We start from the raw sequence: 23,481 nt of genomic DNA on the forward strand, positions 1-23,481 counted from the left end.
ATACCTAATTTTCTCTGTTGTTCTTTACTGCATTCGAAATTTACTTTCTTGTGTGTGTGTGTGTGTGTGTGTGTTGAGAGAGATAGAGGGAAAGAAAAAGGTAGAGAGATAGAGGGAATAATAAAATTTTGAAAGCCTTACTTTCAACATTATATATCTGCATTTCCAAATCGTCAAAACGATCCTTGAATTTTTCCACCATACGAGTGTTTAAGCTGTTTACAATGTTTTGTTCGATTTCCCAGTCATTGATCAAACTCATGATTTTAGCACCAACCAAATCAATAGTTTGCTGACCAAGTTCCCGCCAATGGCTTGCAGTAGAAGATAAAGTAGTAGATGAACTCCATTTAGTAAGTTCTGTTTTTACCTGGACACAGAAGGATGAATTTTATGTTAGCTAAAATATATTTGGAAAATTATAAAGTTTTAAAGAGTTACAAAAAAAAAAAAGGACTTGTTCCGAGGTTAAAAAAGCAATTCATTTTATTGAGTGTATTTGTGCAAATTATATTGAGTGGAAGAATTTTCTACTAAATAGCATATTCAAAATCACAACAAAGTTTTTGAGGAATGCAAATCTTGGAAATACAATTCTAACAACTCAGCATTCTTATAATGCTCTTGATATTCATAATCAAGTATTTCTGATGAGAATATTTTCCAGATTTAAACTTTGTCTTCAGATTGATGTATAATTTATTAGTCAATGACAAACAAGGACGAAACAATATGTTGGTGTTTATACTTGTGTGGCAAGTAACTTGATCTGAAACTATGTGTTGGCTTGATCTGACATCAGCGTCAGTGAACAGGTTGCAGTGGGTCGACAAATATTTTTGTGCCTTTTGAAGTATATTAAAAGTGATTGTAACAACTTTTGTGTGAAGTAAGATGGCTAATGCAGCTCTTCCACCATGTAGCAATTAAGCAGTTCATTGATTTAATATTGTATTACCAACTGTGTTTGTGGAATCAACTGGCAAAGAAAGGATTAGTTTTAAACTTTGAAAAAACTGGTTTAGATACAATATTAGTAAGCAAGCTTTTTTGTCATGTGAATGGATTAACAATATATGTAACAGAGAGCTGTGTATTTATCACTATCAGAAATTATATATCTAGGATCAAGCCATGTAATAAAACTAAAAAAAAGATTTGGTCTCTTATCACTACGAGATAATAGATTGTTTATTCAGTTGGGATTCTGTTCAACTCATAGATCTTATCCCGAGTTGATTGAAATGTATCATTGAAACTGAACTGTACTCTATTTGTGTCACTTTATACAATGATGGGTGAGTCTGTGAGTTGAATGATAATACCAGGTAGTATCATTACTAGCTTATACTGGTTTCAATTAATTCCAAGATCGACTTATCTGCTTTCTGTTGTCTATGGATATTAGAATCATTGCACCAGTAGCTTTTGTAAACCATAACACTTTATTGTGGTTGAAATCTACCTAGAGCAGTAGTTCCCAAACTTTTTCATGCTCCTGCCCCCTTGGCACCCAGGACACATTCCTAGCACCCCCTCACCCTCCTTACCACATATATAGACCATTTTTGCAGCAAATTCAAAACAACTGGAGTTCACAAATAAAACTTAAACCTAATTTACCTACTGATATATTTTCTAACATCTATCACCCCATTTTGGCCACCCCACTTTTATCATACCACTTTTCTTCAATGCCGCCTAGATCTTTCCACTGCTTCCAAGTGGGCAGTACTACCCACTTTGGGAACCACTGATCTAGAGTTGTGTGATAATTGTCTGTTTTTTTTTTTTTTTTTTGTTTAATTCCATATTTTCCCACGAAATTAGTAGAAATAGACCTGACCTGAATGTTTGCAACAGAGTGAACTCTTTGAAGGGACACATGGGCCAGCTGGTGATGTTAAATGAAACAACTCCCTTATAAACCTAGGCCCACATTTAAGCATAAAGAATATGAAGGTGCTATGTGCTAGCAAGTAGTTTCAAATGTTGCCTCATGGTTTTAAACCAATCAAAATCAACTTGCTTAAATTTTGAGAATACTGATTTCAAATTTTGGCACAAGGCCAGCAAATTTGGGGGTGGGGTCTAGTTGATTACATCGATTCCAAATTTCAGCTGTTACTTACTTTATTGACCCCGAGGGGATGAATGGCAAAGTCAACCTCGGTGGAATTTGAACTCAGAACATGAAGACAGACGAAATACCTCTAAGCATTTTGCCCGGTGTGCTAACTATTCTGCTTGCTTGCTGCCTTGCATTTTTGAGAATATTAGTACTAGTTTCTTCATATCAAAAGAAACAAGAGCACCCAGAGAGTGCAAACCTCCACCAAGGCAACACCAACGTCCTCTCAACGATTAGCTAGAAACGATTTTTAAAATGAGAATATCTGAAATAAACTCGACTGCTCTCACAAACGAGAATACTAAAAATGAACCCGACTGCTCTCAAAAGTTAAGTAAAAGAACAGGAAAAATAACCCAGAATCCTTGTCCGGTACTGGATTAATCCCAAAATCTAATCAGTTTGCGCTAGTCATGAGGCCAAACATCCCTGAAAGCTCCATCTGAATCCATCCAGTAGTTCCTGAGATATCTTGTCCATTGACAAACAAACATGACTGAAAGCAACACCTCCACCTTCGTTAAGGCAGAGGTAATAATGTAGGAAGTTTTATTGTTGTTGATTCTAATGAGAAACCTGAAAATACATGCTTTTATACATAGACTTAGTACTTTAATCAGAAATTAGAAAAGAAGTCTTGTTACCGCTTCACTTTTCAGATACGAAATAAATTCAGATTTGATTATGGCCAGCTCCTGTTGTATTTGACTTCGCATCTCATTAATAAAAGCGATAGATTTTTTTTCTAATGTTGAAATCTGTCTTCGCAATGTAGAATATAGTTCAGATTTGTTGACTAAATTACGATTTCCAGCATGAGTTTTAACTTTTAATGAATATACTGATCTCTTCAAAAGACTGCTCAGCCATCTAAAGCAAACAGTAACAATAATAGTCATTACAACAATGATCATTGTGCCACATTAAATATAATTATTGCAACAACAATAAAAAAAAAAAAAACTATGTTAACGACTGCAAATATCTGTAAATTCTTTTATTCTTTTACTGCCTTCAGACATTGGAGTGCGATTGTCTAGGGGCATCATATTTCAAAGATTTTTAGTTCAATATGTCGCCTCCAGTTTGACTAAGTTTATATTTTAGGTCAATAAGGGTTGCATGACAATCTACGATTTACAATAGTACTGGGATCGATTTGTTTAACTAAAGCCTTTTAAGGCATTGCCCCATCATTGCTCCTGTCCAATAACTCAAACCAGTAAAAGTAGAAATTAATATATATATATATATATGTATATATATATATATATATATATATATATATATATATATATATATATATATATATATATATATATATATATATAGTTTTAGGGAAAATAACCAAATTTCAAGAACTCATTGCTGAAAATCTACTATCACATATAGAAAAATTAATAATTAAAAGCACAATAAATGAGTATGATATAAAACAAAGTAAATATCATAAGATAAAGATAATAAAATGACTACATGTGTTTCATAACTAATTTTCAAATAGAAAGGAAATTTAAATCGATTAAAATCAATTAAAATTATCGAAAATAAATTCTATTCAAAAATACAGTTAATCGTCAGGTCGTAAATAGAACAATAATTATAATAAATAAATATATATATCAACCAACAATAAGTACCAAATGAATTTATATGAAATACTTATTTTATAAAGATAGAAAAATTATTAAAAATATCAAAATATCAAAATGATAAACATTCCATAATCATCCCTTCATCCATCATAATATATGCTTACATGTATATTATATACAAAAACCAGCTTACATAAATTATTATCGTTTTAAATACAATTATATATTTAAATACTTATATATTACTCTTTTACTCTTTTACTTGTTTCAGTCATTTGACTGTGGCCATGCTGGGGCACCGCCTTTTAGTCGAGCAAATCAACCCCAGGACTTATTCTTTGGAAGCCTAGTACTTATTCTATCGGTCTCTTTTGCTGAACCGCTAAGTTACGGGGACGTAAACACACCAGTATCGGTTGTCAAGCGATGTTGTGGGGACAAACACAGACACACAAACACACACACACACACATACATATATATATATATATATATACATATATACGACGGGCTTCTTTTCAGTTTCCGTCTACCAAATCCACTCACAAGGCTTTGGTCGGCCCGAGACTATAGTAGAAGACACTTGCCCAAGGTGCCACACAGTGGGAATGAACCCGGAACCATGCGGTTGGTAAGCAAGCTACTTACCACACAGCCACTCCTGCACCTAAAGTAATGTTCACCTCAGCGGGATTTGAACTCAGAATGTAGAGAGTCGAAAGAATTACCCCCAAAACATTTTGTCAGACTATCTAACGAGTCTGTCAGCTTATGTATAAATTGAATAAAGTTAAAACATAATTTTGAATAACCTAAAATGAAAACAAAGCGACAAAGGCTTAACATCGATCCAAACTCTCTTTGAATATCATTTCACATCCTTTCGGCAACATTTTTTTAATCACCAAGTGATGGATAAGGAAAAAAGTATTAAAAATCAAAAAATACAGTAAAAAAAAAAGAATAAAAGAACATATGTATATAATATTTACTTGTAACTTCTAAGGATTTTGTTTTTCATTGTAGCTGGAATTAATGTTTTCATGGCTGTATAGAAAAGCTGTAGTTCAGCTGGTGGTTGTTCGTCTTGTAACTTGATAAGCTATACATAGAAAGAAAAATAACAAAAATAAAACCAACAGTTTACATCACCTTATTCATAAGCTATAGAAGCGTGCAAATCGGTTTAATGCAAATGGCTTTAGGTTTCTTTGTTAATCTCGACAGTAATGGGACTAACCACTTATTAAGCACCAGAGAATAATTTTTCTTTCCAATTCAGTTTACGAATTTATCTCATCCCCGTAGACATTTGTTACCCGAAATGTTAGTAAACTGAAACTATTTTTCCCATTGGAAATTGAAAAGAAGGCACACCCCAACAATATTATTTGAATATTGAATAGGCGCAGGAGTGGCTGTGTGGTAAGTAGCTTGCTTACCAACCACATGGTTCTGGGTTCAGTCCCACTGCGTGGCACCTTGGGCAAGTGTCTTCTACATAGCCTCGAGCCGGCCAAAGCCTTGTGAGTGGATTTGGTAGACGGAAACTGAAAGAAGCTCGTCGTATATATGTATATATATATATATGTATGTGTGTGTATATGTTTGTGTGTCTATGTTTGTCCCCCCAACTTCACTTGACAACCGATACTGGTGTGTTTACGTCCCTGTAACTTAGCGGTTCGGCAAAAAGAGACCGAAAGAATAAGTCCTGGGGTCGATTTGCTCGACTAAAGGTGGTGCCCCAGCATGGCTGCAGTGAAATGACTGAAACAAGTAAATGAGTAAATCAAGGGGTGTTTGTACCCAATATTTCTATTGTGTGTGCAGACAACGGAACCCAGCTAAGTGAAGATAGCCATTGTTGGTAATTCAGACATGTACTTTTTATAAAGGTACTTTCTATAGTATTTCCAAAGTGCTGATTCCAAGTTAGGTGAATAGAATATAAATAACAACGGTGTACAGGTGTCAATTCATTACGGCTGTTTCAAGCAGCTCCATTTCATTACCTCCGCCAAGGAAGGAGGTTATGTTTTCATTGGTGTTGGTTTGTCCGTCTGTGTGCAAAATAACTTAAAAAGTTGTGAACGGTATTTGATGAAACTTTCAGGAAAAATTGGTAATGACACAAGGAACAGATGATGAAATTTTTGTAGTGATTCGGGAATTTTTATAGATTCTTGAAAGATTTTTTCATTTGTTATATTTACTTTCCATGAAGTATTACAACGTTATGTTCTTTGATTATCTTCTTTGAAAACATGTTTATTGTTTTCCTGTAACCTATGGTGGCGTTGCTGTTTCCAAAGTTTATTTTCGTTTCTCTATTAGTAATTTTACTTGCGTATCTATGTATTATAACTGCTTCAGATGATTCCTGTTTTTTAATTTTTTTTTTTTAAATCATATAGCTGTGTTATTTTTTTTTAACCTTGCCAAGGAGGTTATGTTTTTGCTGGCGTTGGTTTGGGAAATTGGGCGATTTTCAGCATATGGGTGGAAATGAGCTGCTTGGCGGAGGTCGGAACTCTCCAAGTGCTTTTGTAGTTGATTAATGAAAACATTACATCAATTTGAAAGAAACCGTTCTCATCAGATGAATGCATAGATTTCAAACATAAAGGATAAACCATTTTTAAAAACAAATTTACATCAATAATGGAAACTAAAATATTTACATTGTTTCCTTTTGTTATAACTGTGGCACAATGAGTTTAGAAAATAATGTATACCTTGTTGAACCTACTATAGTTTAGAAAGTAGCAAAGGGAATAGTTGGGGTGAGTCAACATGAAAAGAGTGGTGAAATAGTTACTTATATTTAGAAGACTTTATGTAATATGTAGTCTTCAACCATTTAGAAATTCAGCCCACTGGGAGTTGTCAACTGTGTTCTAATTAATGGTGATAAATCAATTAATGTCAGACAATCTACTAGACCATATATCTAGCTTTATCTACATAAAAGGGTAGGTTGCAAGGCTGGTAGTAAGAAACCGGCTGATGGGGAAGGGGTGGTAATTGGAAGAAAGACGGATGGGGTGGCTAATGCTTATTTAGTTTATCAAATAAAGGGGAATATAATGAAAAACCAAAAGAAATAAATAATATAAACTTTAGGGGTGGATATTAGAATTGAAGGATACAGGAGGTAGTAATTTATAACTTTGTAAATTTATAGTTTTAAATTAAGTTACATTCATCATAGTGTCTGTAATTGTGATAAGAAACTCAGAGTGCCAATGGAGTGAGCCTCAACTTCACATGCATACACATACATACACGCACACACACTTTTTCTGTCACATGCACATGCACATACGTACACACATGCACGTGCTAATGCCTGCATATACATATGTATTATATATGATTGAATATGTAAGGAGAGTAAAATCAAGAACTCAATACAGGTTACGTAGATAGCTGCAAAGCAAACAATTACATTTGAACAAATTTATTTGTTTTTAAACGAGAGACAATTCTTTCACTCTTTAATAAGGACCGTCAGAAACTAATATATTCGATGACTTGTTATGTTTGAAGAATCACTCAGGAATTGTCCTGAAATTGAACAGAGTGAAATAGAAAAAAATAATGACTTACATTGCTGATGGAAAGACAAATGAGCTGTTCATCCTGTAGATTGGGATAAAATTTGCGAAGCTTATGTAACGTGTCTTCTCGAACTTCTTGCTTTTCACTGACCGGAATCGATTCCCATTTGTTGCTGACGAAAATAGTTGCTTCTGTGAGATATTCCACTTCCGAGCTACCTTCATTGATAACCCTTAACAATCTTGACAGCTGTGATATCAGAAATATATAAAATAAGATGATGATAAAGTAAAATAATGGTTAATTTATTAGAACAAGACATTAATTCTTATTTTCTTTCCACAACCCAGAAAGCTTTCCAGATCGTCTTTGCACTGTGTCTGTTTTTCTATAAAGTTGAAATATACTACCCCGAATGGGATGCCAGTCTATTGCAAGTAACAGATTCACTTATGGCAGTGGTGGTGATTGTGGTGGCTTAACTTTTCTGTAAAAGTTATTTGTTGATATTTTGCTTTCGTATTTGGTTTGCAAGGTTCTTGATGTGAACTCGTATGTTGAAACATATTTTGTTGTACTTCAAGAGGGTCATTATACCAATGATAAATGCATGCACTAGTTTTATTTCATTTCTTTATTTTTATTAGTCAATTTAACCATTTAAACTAATTAACTAATCAATTGTTTGATTAACTGTCTGGTTAATCAAATCACTCAGCTAGGCAACGAAATGGTGCTGAGAAACCTAGCTGATTGATTGACCGAACAATTAATGAAATAATCAATTAGCTAATTGGTTAAATGGTAAAACAGTTGACTAATATACATAAAGAAGTGAAATGGAATCAGTGTATGTGTGCTTGTTATTGGTATAATTCTTCAGCACTCAAAATATTTTAACAATTCTTTTAATACAATTCCTACTAATATTTAATTTTTAAATATATATTAGGATTTTTAGAAACATCAAATGGCTATGAGGGTCCATTGGTGTAAAATTGCAATCAAAGGGGTCTATAGGTAAAAAAATGGTTAAGAGCCACTGATGCAAATCATATTTTGTGATTCATCATGTAAATAAAACTTAACTTGGGAGATATTTCAGACACAAATCAAAAAATGTTCAGGTTTCTGGGGAAATGTATGGAGAAAACTTTACACAGAGAAATAACAAAATTTGTTTTTGTACCAAACATGAAAAGAAGAAAAACAACAAAGACTTTACCTGATACAGTAAAATCATGGACCCAAAGGAACTTGTGATAGTTTTCGTGAGCAACAATTATTTTTCCTTAAGAGCATTCAAAGAAGAATTGAATAAGATTTTTGGATTTAGGTGAGAAAGAATGTAATGCACCGAGCTCTTGTCTTTTGTGTGTGTGTGTGTGTCTGAGAGAGAGAGAGAGAGAGAGAGAGAGAGAGGTGTTGTTGTTGTGTGTTTGCAAGGGAAGAATGTAATGAAGTGAAGTGATGCAGAGTGAAATGAGAAGCGAGTGGGGAGGACAGTGAAAGGTCATATGAATGGTGTACAACATGAATGAAGGCAGGAAATTAAAAAATGGAGGAGGAACGATGAAGATCTTTGAGGATGGAAGATGAAGGGAAAAGGGTGTTTGAAGGAGGGAACCAGTACAAAGAGGAAAGCTGTACATAAAAATTAGGAACTCTTTTTACTTGTTTCAGTCTTTTGACTGTGGCCATGCTGGAACACCACCTTTAGTCGAGCAAATCGACCCCAGGACTTATTCTTTGGAAGCCTAGTACTTATTCTATCGGTCCGTTTTGCCGAACCGCTAAGTTACGGGGACGTAAACACACCAGCATCGATTGTCAAGCGATGTTGGGGGGACAAACACATACACGCAAACACATACACACACACGCACACACACACACACATATATATACATATATACGACGGGCTTCTTTCAGTTTCCGTCTACCAAATCCACTCACAAGACTTTGGTCGGTCTGAGGCTATAGTAGAAGACACTTGCCCAAGGTGCCACGCAGTGGGACTGAACCTGGAACCATGTGGTTGGTAAGCAAGCTACTTGCCACACAGCCACTCCTACTAGGAAGGTCAAAGCATACAAAGAAGGTTGAAAATTGTAAAGTGGTATGGCGTATAGATACGCTGGTGATCCCTTGGTACAGTTGAGAGAAAAGTTGAAATAAATCAAAGTCATTACCCTGTCTTTTTGAACTCCACCAGCACTTGCAGCATTGATGACATAAATAAAACCAAATGCTTTCGACATGTAAGATGCCAAATACGATATCATCTCTGTGTTCTCTCCAATTCCAGGGGTATCGACCAAAACTACACCTTCCTGTGTTGAACAAAATAAATAAAAATAAAAACAAAAAAAGAAGATTGTTTAATGTAAGTTTTTGTGATGTTGACACTAAATTAATATTAAAAAGGACATAAGACAAAGTAAAATAAAGCGGGTTAAATAAAACTAGCTTATACAAAATCCAGTTCAAATCTGATTAAACAGATCGAATAAGGTAACTTATCTGAAGAATAAATCATATCGAATTCACTTGTGCGCTGTAGTGATAGAATTGGAGAATACAGTATTACAATATGAAGACTTCTATATTTTCCTAAGCCAGTAGGATTTGAACTCAGTACTGCGAGTTAACAGAATGCATTTTAATGAACCAGTTAAATTTACTGAGTTAAAGAGAGTTACATGTAGGTTAATAGCGCAACGTAGTACATGTAGTGGAGGCGCAATGGCCCAGTGGTTAGAGCAGTGGACTCGCGGTCATAGGATCGCGGTTTCGATTACCAGACCGGGCGTTGTGAGTGTTTATTGAGCGAAAACACCTAAAACTCCACAAGGCTCCAGCAGGGAATGGTGGCGAACCCTGCTGTACTCTTCCACCACAACTTTCTCTCACTCTTACTTCTTGTTTCTGTTGTGCTTGTAATTCAAAGGGTCAGCCTTGTCACACTGTGTCACGCTGAATATCCCCGAGTACTATGTTAAGAGTACACGTGTCTGTGGAGTGCTCAGCCACTTGCACGTTAATTTCACGAACAGGTTGTTCTGTTGATCGGATCATCTGGAACCTTCAACATCGTAAGCGATGGAGTGCCAACAACAACAACAATAGTACATGTGAGCTAGCACAGGCACCCGATTGCAAGCCGGTAATCTGACTCTATATCAATACAAGTAAAAGTGTATATAATATGCCAGTGAAATAAGTGAAATAAGATACAAAAGAAGTAGAATAAATTAAACTACGATAAAACACATATAAATTTATTTTTATTGGGTAAAAAAGTCAAATTTCTTAGTCTATTTAGTCAACAACCAAAGGAAAAGGACATAGTCAACCCAGATGAGATTTGAATTTAGAAAGAAGTAAACCAACTGAATAATGTATTATCAATAGTTTATTTAAAATATTGATGAGAATCTGAAGTTTTAAGGAGAGTATCAATAGTTTAAGTGAAGTGAATTAACTAGAGATCAATATCATACATGGAGTTCCTACATAGTCGCTTGACTTACTAGAAACAGCAATTTAATCACCCTTAGATAATATCTTAATAAAGCAAAACATGTTAACTGATGATTCTCCTCAAAAACTAAATGATCAGATCTGGAATGATTTTAATCTTAAGTTACGACTGACCACACAACGACATAACAATCTTATTTCATCTGGAGTTCAGATATTGACTTATAATGTTTGTCATATTTTATGTCATACGTTACCTTAAGTACATTCGAGGGCCAAAATATTTTCACAATTGAACTTTCACAGTCAACATCTGGATCATTTGGCAATTGTACATAATCAGCAAGTTGCTTCAAACCTTCATTAGTATTTAGGTCAATTTGAAGTGGTGACTTACTGCTATCTTTGAAGTGCACTTTAGCATATTTAGAATTGTTTTGGCTCCTACGGATCTCACAGAAGCATGCCGTGCAACAAAGAGGACTGACAGGTAAAACTTTGTGTTTGAGTATCATGTTGATAAGACTGCTTTTTCCGGATCCAGTCTCTCCTAAAGGAGAATAAATTATGTTAAGTATTTGAACATTTTAATGGAAAGCTTAAGCTTGATTTTTAAAAAAAATGACATTTACAGAAAAGTGAAAATTATGTAGAGAGAAATATTAGCTTTCCTGCAAACATTAGTGAAATGAAAGACTACAACTGGTGAATTGAAACTCAGGTTTGGAACACAACAAACAAAGAACTTGTACATATTCTAAATTTTATTTTTTTGCAAGGTAAGATACTATGGCTGGCCACAAATATTTGATATTTAGATCTCATCACCATTCGTAGCTTTGATTAAAAGAAGCCAACTGAGAAAAGCTTTAGTGTATAAAGATATTAGCCTATATTTGACACAGCAATGATTGTGTGGTTAAGAACTTTGCATTCCAACCATGAATTTTGGTTTTGGTCACTCAGCACAACAAGATTGGCAAGCATCATCCATCATGGCTTTAGGTTGTCCCAAGTCCTGTGAGTAAAATGCGATTCACAGAAACTGTGTGGAAGGCTGATCGGAGGGATAATTTTTGTTCTTGGGCGGTCAATTTAATCTTTCATTCTGTTTAACATTTGGCTCCTGAGTGCTCTTTTTCGCAGATTCCACACTATTCCATGCATTCTTGCCAAGTTCCTGGTTTTAGGAAAACTCACTCCCTTTCCCCACAAGTTACAAAGTCTTGAAAATGGTCATGGATATTGTGTTTCTGTCTCAGACTCAGTCATTACGAAGACACGAATTCTCATTTGGGAGCAGGGTTGTAAACACCCATCTCACTCCCGACATTGCGTTTTCAGTTGAGTTAATGTCAGATAACATGATAATATAAAGGAGTGAGATTAGAAATTTCTCTAACAATAGAATAACTCCAGTAGAATATTTCGGAGATGTATTAGTGAAGATGTGTCTCTCATTGATTACTATTGTTATTATTATTATTATTATTATTATTATTATTATTATTATTATTATTTTCCGATTGAATTGTATTTTATTTCATCTTCTGACCAGGTCTCAACCTAAGGCACGTATATATTAGATGGAGAAATTTCCTGAGAATGTGGGCGGTTGAGGTCAACACAATTTTGAGTCTCATAGACTGTTGGTTTCCCAGGGGTCTAGTCAAAAATTTGTCAGTACCTTTCTTGATCATTCCCAGGGCACCTACAACAACAGGGATGGTTTTACTTTTTAATTGCCATGTCTTAGATATCTCAATCTCAAGATCCCTATATTTCAACAGTTTTTCAAATTAACAGGCATATTTTTTCTTTTAGGTCTTTGATGACGATGTCTGGTCTATTTTCATTTATTTGCTTGTCTGTATATATTGCACAGTCCTATAGGATGGTAATATTCTCTCTCTCGGTGACTGGCTTAGGATGGTGTTCATATCATACACACACACACATGGATATATACCTCAATCAACCTTCTCACAGGTCAAAAATGATAAACAACTTCTTTCAGTTTCCATCTTCCAAATCTTCTCACCAGGCTTTGGTCTGTTAGGGCTTGTATTAGTAGAATGCTGTGCCTCCACCATTAGGGTCCAACCAACGGCTTTTGAGCCTTCATGTTTCAGGACACTTATCCTCACCTGGGCAATGCAAACTTTGTATAGCTGAGGATCTTTCTTGCCGGTAGTACAATAATAATAGCAACGACAACAATATTGATGATGATAATAATGACAACGATGATGATGATGATGGTGGTGGTGATGATGATGATGATGATGATGATGGTGGTGGTGGTGATGGTAATAATAATAATAATAATAATAATAATAATAATTCTTTCTACTATAGGCACAAGGCCTAAAATTTTACTACTTATTTTATCAACCTTGAACAGATGAAAGGCGAAGTTGACTTTCGCAGGATGTTAACTCAGAACATAAGATGCCAGAAGAAATACTGCCAACCATTTTATCTGATGTGCTAATGATTCAGCTTATCCACCTCCTTATTTACTCTTTCTTTTAAGGTCTGAAATTTCTGAGTTGGGTACCTAATGATGGCAATGACCACAGTGCTTGGACTGGTGCTGAAAAGAAGGAAAGGCATATCAACCACAATGGAATTTGAACTCAAAGCACAAAATGCCGGATGAAATAACACTAAGCATTTTGTCCGATGTGTGAATGATTCCGCCAGCTTGCTGACTTCATCGTCTTATTTATTGACATTAAATATATTTTAATGAAATTCAAGAAGGTATCTCATAGAATTGAAAGTAAAATCTCACCTGCCAACATGATGAGACACTCTCGCTGTCTTAGGTCAAATATGTGTCTTTCTAAAGTATCTTGAAAATTTGGAAACAGTTCATGTAAATCTGATTTGATATTGCTTGGTAACTTCTCTAGGTAAGCTCTCGTTTCCTGATATTTCTTCAGTAAAATATTTCTCTTTGCTACATCTTCTTTAACAATATCCAAGTCCATACTTTTGTCGCTTGATTTATTCTGTAAAAGGAAATAATTGTGCTGTTATAGACTGAGGAGTCTGTTTATCTGTTTATCGCTAAATGTGTCTTTCATTCTTTCATTCATCCACCATCATTAATTCCTATGGATCCCAAAATGTCCTTAAATTTTTTTCAGGATTTATTAAAGAAAAAGGGACTCTGATAAAATTTGTCAGTAAAGTTTGATATAAATTTCATCAAAATTGTAAACATTGGGTAAAAAGAAACAAAAGAGGAAATAGTAAAAAAGTAATAAAAATTCGTTTATGTCAGAAATTTCATTTGATGAATAATGTGAAAATAATATGAAACTACTTCTGATCACCCAGAGATTGTTAAGTAAGAGTGCTTTCTACTATAAGCACAAGGCCTGAAACTTTTTGAGAGGGGATTAGTCAATTACATTGCTCCCTCCTCCCAGTGCTCAACTGGTACTTATTTTATAATTCCTGAAAGAATGATAGGCAAAGTCAATCTCGGTAGAATTTGAACCCCGTATCATTGGCAAAGAGTCGCTCCTGGATGAGTTATTCTAGAGACATGATGTGAACCTATAGTCAGCTGACATTCAATAGCCTGCTCTCGGTGTTCATCGTTTTTCAAGATTTCAATGTATTTGTAATTTTTTCCAAGTATAAAAACATAAAAACAACATGACTCGTCAAACAACATTCCACAAACTAAGAAACTGATTACTATTAATACTTTTATAAATAATTCCAAGCATGTGGTTCTTTTCTTTATTAAAGCTGCATTTTTGTCTTGTTCAGTGTATCTCACTGACACAGAGAATGACATGTTGAATATACAAATACTCAAATCCTTCTATATAATCCACTTGACTGAGCACAAAATATTTGCGTAATGGCAGGTTTCTTCACCTGTCGATTACATGGCCTGATTTCAGATTTACTCTGCACATGACCTCAATGGGCATCACAATTTCATTCTTTCTACAGTTTAAAAAAAATTGAAGCATTGTGCCTAAGAAAGAAATGAGTTAGATATGTCTATGTGGAAAGAAGTTTGCTTCTCAACCACATGGTTCTGAGTTCAATCCTATTATATGGCACCTTGGGCATATATCTTTTCCTACAGCCATCTGTATGTTAATTTCATGATCAGGCTGTTCCATTGATCGTTTGAACAGGAAAACTCATCATCATAACCGACAAAGTGTCAGTTTTATAAGTTAGGTAATGTAGAGATGTTCGACCAGTGTTTGTCCAAGGTTATGTTTTCTGCCGCCTCTCTCTATATATATATGCACATATATATCTTTATATATATATATATATATATATATATATATGGAAAACAGACAAAGTAGAAAATGCTAAAATACTTTTATAAAGAACATTATAGAACAGGTTTCGATCCTTGAGATCTTTTCAACAGTAAATATGAATAATAGATTTTTGAAAAATTATTGAAAAATTAAATTTTGGTAAATTTAAAAGAAAAGTCTTTTTAAAGCCATATTTGTATAGTATTCAAGTAACAGCGGCATTTTTCTTGCTTCTGCCTGTCTCTGTCTCACTTTTCTTTTAAATTTACCAAAATTTAATTTTTCAATAATTTTTCAAAAATCTATTATTCATATTTATCGTTGAAAGATCTCAAGGATCGAAACCGGTACTGAAATGTTCTTTATAAAAGTATTTTAGCATTTTCTACTTTGTCTTTTTTCCATATATATCTACTGGTGTGTTCCTATTCAACCTTTTACATATATATATATATATATACATTAAATCAATAATAATATACATATGTATATAATTATATTAAGGAGCAAGAGCGAAAACGACCTGACTCCAACATGCTAAGGTCGTTTTCGCCCTTGCTGCCTTAATATAATTATATACATATGTATTTTTTATTAATTTAATGTATAAATTACCTATAAATTTTGATACCATGCTGACTACCTGATAAAAATCATTAACATGATTTTTATCCTTAAATTCTATTATGAATTAATAAATAAAATAAAATATATATATCTATATATACTCATGAATATGCATATTTATTTATATATAAATATCTACACACACACACACACATATATATGTGCTTACACAATACATGAATATTATATATATATATATATATATATATATATACAAACACACACACACACACACACATATATATAGATTCAGATGAATATGGTGCTTAAGTTGAGGCACCAGAATTTAGTACGGTATTATCCATACAATTTCAAAGCAAGGTGATTAAAATCAAAATAAGCAACAAGGATATCCAGATGTAATGCAGTACGATCGTTTCATGCAACTCCATTTAATAGAACAATGCAATCATTACATCAATTTAAAATGCAGAGCAATCTTCAGCTGCACAAAGACATAGAATTTAATTAAATTAGAACAGATGGAGATTTAGGTATAATTATACAAATGTGTCCATCTGTTCTAATTTAATTAAATCTATGTCTTTGAGCAGCTGAGGATTGTTCTGCATTTTAAATTGATGTAATGATTGCATTCTTCAATTAAATGGAGTTGCATGAAACGAACGTACTGCATTACCTCTGGATATCCTTGCTGCTTATTTTGATTATCATCATCATCATCATCATCATCGTTTAACGTCCGTTTTCCATGCTGGCATGGGTTGGACGGATTGACTGGAAAAGGTAAAACGTATTGAAAGAAAGTCTGGAAGTCATAACCTTGTGGAAAGACTGTGGAGACACTTCAAAGAAGATGAACTGATTCCAGGCAGGGAGGACAGACTTGACAACTTTGGTCGGTTGACAAACCTCATTTCTCGGAATGGAAACAGGAGATAAAGGAAAGTCCAAAATATAAGGAAGAAAGAGGTAAAAATCATCAAGATTCCATGTGTAATTATATTTTTGAAATGACTGGAAGTAGATTGACAAAGAAAAAGTGCTTTCTGGTACAGGAGAGTGTGAAAAATGGTTGGTATCTGTGTGTCTGGATGTGTGCATGTGTGTGTGTGTGTGTGTGTGTGTGTGTGGCGGCGTGTGTGTGCATGTGTGATAGCGTGTGCGTGTATGGTAGTGTGTGCATGTGTGGCAGTAACTGAGTGTGTGTGTGCCTGTGGTGGTGGTGGTGGCATGTGTGTGTGTGTGTGTGTGTGTGTGTGTGTGTGTGTGTAGTAGCGTGTGTGTGTGTGTGTGTGTGTGTGTATATATGTGTTTTTTTGCACATGTACGTAGAAGGTACGGTCAGTAGTGAGTCAGGGGTGGTGTGAAGGGTGTCTGAGAGGCAGTCTGAAGCAGTCTGTAGGATGGGTGGATGTGTGTGTGTGTGTTGGCATGTGTATGTAGACGGAGTAGGAATGTGTGTATGTGTGTGAACATGTGCATGGGTGCATGCATATATATGTGTGTGTATGTGTGCGTGTATGTGTGTGTGTGTGTGTGAATATGGTCGGTAATAAAAGCAAATATCTTGTGAATATAACAGGTTTATTTATATATAACGACAATATTTGTTCGTGCGAAGTTTAACAAAAGTTTGAATGAAATACAACTAACTTAGAGTGAAACACATACATACACACAAAAATATGCATATAGCATAAGTGAAATTAAGCATGACGAATACAGAGAGGTACACATACGTATTGCCTATATATTCTCATACACGAAATGTCTCGATAAAAGTACAGACGATAACACAGCCGACACGAGTATACTGGCGTTGTCATATATGACATGTATGTACATACCTACATCTACATGTATATATAGATGCATATCTGGGTACAGGACGTTGCAAAAAAAAAAAAAAAAAATCGTGGACAAAATGATAAACAGAAAACACACAGGCCACATAGAAAACATTTCCTTCATCAGCTGCCACCATTCTAAAACTAAGCGTTTCGAAGACTTAGGGCAATACCTATGTATATATATATATATATATATATATATATATATATATATATATATATATATATATATATATATATATATATATATATATATATATATATATATATCCACGCACACACACACACAAACACACATATATATATATAAATTTAAATAATAAGGGTGATAAAATTGGATATTAATTTAATTAACACCAATTTAAAACCAGTAGCCTAGCATAAAGAGAATTCTGAAAATTCAGAAAAATTATATTACATATATATAAGAAGGGATGACCACTAAGTGGACATCCATTATACTAGAAATAGATCATCTACGATCAAACCACAAAAGAAAAGAATGTTCTCTAGGGAAATTCAGTATACACTAGAACATGAACGGGCAAGACAAATGAAATTATACAAAATAAAGAATTAATCGTAGACCAGGTTTCGCCATTAATGCATTAACGCAATTTTTACTTACGTAATACATCTGTGATTCTTCAGTACGACTGTTCTCATTCAATATAATTTGCAGAACAATACACGAATTGTCCACATAAAATTAGACATATGTACAGTTCTACCGATTACATTGGGGTTATTAACCCCAATGTAATCGGTAGAATTGTACACAATGTAATCAGTAGAAGAGTACACATGTCTTATTTTATGTGGACAACTCGTGTATTGTTCTGCAAATTATATTGAATTAGAACGGTCGTACTGAGGACCCCAACACCAAATGCAGAATGTGCAACGAGCACAATGAGACAGTTGACCACATAATCTCGGATTGTCCAGTCCTTGTCAAGTCTGAATATATTTACAGATACGCCAAAGTAAGCAGTTATGTCCACTGGACAATATGGCAACATTACAACATCAAAACTGACAATTGGCGGTATAAGCATTTGCCAAATAAGGTACAAGACAATGACCAGACCATAATCATCTGGGATATGCCGGTTCAAACAGACAAAGAAATAAAAGCTAACCGCCCAGACATAATAGTCAAGGATTGGGGGAAAACACCTGCTTACTGATAGACATTGCAGTCTCTTTAGATCAAAATATTGTCAAAAAAGAAGTGAAATTATCAAAGTACAAAGACCTCGAAATTGAAGTATTCAAGATGTGGGGCATGGAGGTAAAAAAATACTAATAATAATTGGAGCATTGAGCTAGATAAAAGCACATATGAACAAAAAAACGTAGAAGCTACACCTGGATCCTCGATACTACACACTGTCCAAAACAAAGCCCTGCTAGGAACAGCCCACACCCTACACACGACATTGTCAATCCAATAATACAATTTAAACAAAACAACCCACAAATACACGACACACTCTGTACAACATTTACCCAATGAAATAAACTTTCACCAGCAATCCATAAAAACCAATGCATTATACCCTCAACACACAATATAAGCAGTAACACATCAAAAGACTGCACCGCACCTCAAGAGAGAGAGAGAGAGAGAGAGAGAGAGAGAGAGAGAGAGTGAGAGAGAGAGAAAGAGAGAGAGAGAGAGAGAGAGAGAGAGAGTGAGAGAGAGAGAAAGAGAGAGAGAGAGAGAGAGAGAGAGAGAGAGAGAGAGAGAGAGAGAGAGAGAGAGAGAGAGAGAGAAACTAATGCAATACACTCCCAACAGCAGAAAAGAACACACAATGCTGGGCACACGTCAGCAACACAGGTGTAGCAGGTGATGCAATAGATTTTACCAAATGTTGAACAGTTATATAATAATAACAATAATAATAATAATAATAATAATAATAATAATAATAAAACTGGTGGGAACACAAATCACCTCCAGTGCTCGAAAATGACCACATCTCACTCCTCTGGAACTTCACTGTTCAAACTGACAGAAAGACAGATGCGAATAGGCCAAACATTATATTGAAGGACTTCAGACAAAAATCATACCTCTTCATTGACATAAGTGTATCCAATCGACATAAATATATCTTTCAAGACCTACCAAAAACTGAGCAGCTATAAAGATCTTGAAATAGAAATTGGCAAAATGTGGAACCTCAAGACTAAAACAATACTTGTTGTCATAAGTGCATTAACAATGATAGCAAAAGGAACTGGTCACTACCTAGCTCATATACCAGGAAATCGAAAAATAGCATAAATTAAAAAAAAAAATGCTCGTGGGAACTGCCCATATCCTACGTAAAATACTATGTAATCTCAAATTTTAAAACAAACCTATAATTTTCTTATGTTTTCTTAAACATTCTTTAGAACAATATTTTGTGCAAAACCAAATATATGGCACCCTAGTCATAACACCAACTTGAACTTTGAACTTGTCTCTTGTGGTCTCTGGGCGAGATTTGCAGTTAACTTGTACAAATACAAAACAAAAGTCAAACATGCCCAGATGCAGTAGCTCTCGCTTTTGATCTTAGCTGATTGGAAGTGTTATCTTGTACATATTGTTTTGTCTTGGTATAAAAGATGGGTTACAGCAAATATTCTGCTCAATATCACAGATTTGCTTGTCAGTTGTTTGACCTTAACCAGTTGAGCTTGTCCCTTAGTGACTGACGATATGTGCATCTCTGATCATGAGCAGAAGTAGTTGGGGAGCATCATAGCCATGTGTTGAGAGGAATTTTTTGGGGTTTGAATACTTCACCTATGGAAACATGGATGTTTCGTTCAATATCCTTAAAACAAACCTTATTCAAGGGCCTTTTGAGCGGGAAGGGTTACTCGACCTGAAGAAAGCTCTAACTGGGCCCCCATCTGCAAGGTCACGCGCTGTTTATCTTGATATGAGATCACCATGTTTGTGCACATATGGTTGTGATGCATGTGCCTGGCGTACTCTTATCAGACGGGTAGTCATGATGGGTATATTGGGCTTCGTATATTTGTACCCTAATGTCACTTTGATGGCATGCACTGCTCTCTTACTCAATAATAATGATGATCATGATGATAATAGTAATCTTTTCTAGCATTTTGCAATGCAGAAATGGTCGAGGGCCATTCTGGACCCCAGCTCATCAGTGGCAATGCTTTTTGTAATGGACTCTTCTAATCTGTGTACTAACTCCAGTCAATCTCCCTGTCTGTCGTTATTACTTTGCCAAATGCTATCGGTCCAGTTCTGACTTTTTTTTAGATTACTCCACCACTAATTGTTTAACGTTTAACAAATTCGTTAAATCAGTCTCTATAGGATTTGCACGTAGGAAAAGACACATTTAATTTCCAGTAACCGTGTTTCTGTTAGTTCATCCCTTCTAGGACGATCGTGCAGACCATAGATTTGTGACCCGTGTAGTCAAACAGTTGAAAATGTGGAATCCTTCAATATCTCTATCCAGTGACCTAACAAATATTTCATTTAGTTACGGGCTGGTTGATCGGACGCGTTTGCTCCGTCTCCATACTGGTGCATTCAGGAAGTATAACCGCTGTCTGTTAAGCATCTGGAACTTCTGAATAAGTTTATGAAGCCTTCACACCCTACTCTCCTCTTGGCTAATAGCACAAAATCTCAACGGGTGCCTAAAAGTCATTCCAGTCTTCCACTTGCATTAAAGAACAGGCTGTTACCAATAAAGTCTCCAGACATCTGAAGATATCTGGACAGCTTGACGTAGATGCGTGCATGTGTGCTTCAGAAATCTTGGTCAAGCTGATGGATATCATATATATGTCTAGTGATTTAAGGTCGCTCAGTAAGTGAATTTGCTTTCAAGCTGATTTGAAAGCATGTACATTTTTGTGTCCTAATGTAAAGGCTGTCATGCTGGGCGGGAAAAATAGTAAAGTGAGAGAGTTTACTTAGTTTTAGAGAAAGATTGATGATCCAGTTTTCTAGTGGAAGAATGTTCTTGCAAGTACCTACTAACGAATGGTTCCTCTTTGCTCTATCTCGGAACATTCTCCTGTTACTTAAAATTGTTTCCCCTCCAGCCCTAGCAAGATCTATTTTGTTTTGGGAATGAGCTTCTCAAAGACTTCCTCTTTCAACTGTATTTTTTGCGCGTCTTTCTGTTTAGCTCAACTCCTTCATGCTTCTATTTACAGCAAGTGATATCCATGTGAAGTGGTTCGTGTGTATTTCGTTTTTATGTTATTGTTATTAATATTGTTTCTGATGTTGATGTTGTTACAGACATTGTGTTTTCTAATCCGTTTACTTTAGTTTATATATTTATATTTCTTCCTGTTATTACTTTTGTTGTTGGTGTAGTTTCATTGTTATTATTGTGGTGACAGTGGTTGTCGCGATGGCGGGTGTTTTGCCGTTAGGCTTTCTGTCGCCCCATTGAAGATTCCACTTTTGATCTTAGGGCGGCCAGTTTTTGTTTTCCCAACAAAAAGGTGTCTTGTTGAAATTGTCTCGATCTTGTCGGACGGCGAGGTTTCAAAGACAAAGAGATCAAGGACAGAGGGAGCAGGTATGCATGCATATATAAATAAATGCATGTGTGTTTGGCAAAGTTGTAAAGTGAGGCCTTCTTTTGTTTGTGGTGGTAGTTAGAGAGTTGTCCTTTTGAAATGTGATGTTAATCTCGACTACTGTAACTGTTGTAGATTTGGGCTTTCTATTGCTGTTGTTGCTGGCGCTTTCACAGCTGTTGTTACTGTTGGTGTTGCTATTGTTGTTGCTACAGCTACTGATATTGTTGTTAGTGTTGCTCTGATTGTGGTGTTGGTAGTAGTGGTGACGTTTCTTTAGTTGCTCTCTACTGAAGACTAAAAAACAAAAAGGGACCCTCAGGCGGTCGGTGTTTTCATATGTGTGACTCATAGCCCTATTTTCAATCACTAAGTACACTTGGATGCTGTTTTTGGAATATTATCTCCCTCTATGGTTTATTACCACAATAAGAACATACAGGCCGAAATTAACATTTTTACTTCGCATGCTCTACGATTTCATCACCTGCCCGTCGAGGTAAGGTATTGTATAATGTAACGGTACAATAAATATTTTCTTTAAAACTTCAATCACTGTTCTTTCATCTTTACATAATGGCAATCAACGAAGACCCAATCCTTACAAACTGATTACGACTCCAACATTCCATCCTACTGTGTATCAACTATCGTTTCCATTCTATTGTTTACCATATTATTGTTTACAAACGTAAACTTTCGTTTCCATACCATTGTTTACCTAAATTAATTTCAACCGATACAAAATAATCTTCATCGTTGCAACTGGTGACCAACCGTTACAACTGGTAACCTTTAACCGTTACATATATATTCAATTACAAATTAAAAACAGCGCCAGTGTTGTAAACATTATTGACCGCACATACTTAATGTATGTGTTGTGCTTGCTAGCCTGTTCGCTGCGGCACACCGCTTTGATGATTATTCCAGCACAGCACTGGGTGTTAAAGCACCTGAAAATTATAGACAGGCGAAACAACTCATCTCTAATCCTATCCAGCAGTAATGGATGCCGATATTTCGCCATTTTTGTGGCTTATAAACACTACGTACCTGAATCGAAACAGAGATAAACTGAATCACTAGTCTATGACTCTAAACAAATAGCGTAAGAACTATTTACTGGTATTCCACGGCGATGAATGCGTAAGATTAAATCTAATTACGAATTTTAAAAAAATAAGCAGCGTTAGTGTTGTAAACATTATCGACCGCACATACTCAAAGTATGCGTTGTCTCACTTGACTATGAGTTTCAGGTCTTTTAACATCCAGTGCTATGAATGAATCGTCCATAAAGGGCTGTATGTAGCAAGGTACGTACAGTATGAGTGGTTGATGACGTTTACAACACTAGCGATGCTTTTAAT

General features: G+C 35.1%; 1 protein-coding gene across 2 annotated transcripts in view; it reads right to left on the bottom strand.

Annotated features, from left to right (window-relative positions):
• The window catches only part of LOC106883634 (uncharacterized), a 38,947-nt gene that overhangs the window by 9,451 nt on the left and 6,015 nt on the right, over window positions 1–23,481 (bottom strand). Inside the window, exons 1-8 of one of the 2 annotated variants that reach the window (XM_089357078.1) lie at window positions 16,491–16,787; window positions 13,571–13,790; window positions 11,031–11,323; window positions 9,483–9,623; window positions 7,339–7,539; window positions 4,719–4,828; window positions 2,776–3,001; window positions 142–370 (exon numbers count right to left, since the gene is read on the bottom strand). In XM_089357078.1, the coding sequence (XP_089213204.1) occupies window positions 142–370; window positions 2,776–3,001; window positions 4,719–4,828; window positions 7,339–7,539; window positions 9,483–9,623; window positions 11,031–11,323; window positions 13,571–13,790; window positions 16,491–16,772 (1,702 nt within the window). In that variant the 5' untranslated portion in view covers window positions 16,773–16,787. Of the gene's footprint in view, window positions 1–141; window positions 371–2,775; window positions 3,002–4,718; window positions 4,829–7,338; window positions 7,540–9,482; window positions 9,624–11,030; window positions 11,324–13,570; window positions 13,791–16,490; window positions 16,788–23,481 lie in introns of those variants that run through there. The other variant, XM_014934729.3, reaches the window with a different exon arrangement.

This window comes from Octopus bimaculoides, chromosome 9 (assembly GCF_046866305.1).
Source record: "Octopus bimaculoides isolate indiv1 chromosome 9, ASM4686630v1, whole genome shotgun sequence".
Taxonomy (NCBI): Eukaryota; Metazoa; Mollusca; class Cephalopoda; order Octopoda; family Octopodidae; genus Octopus; species Octopus bimaculoides.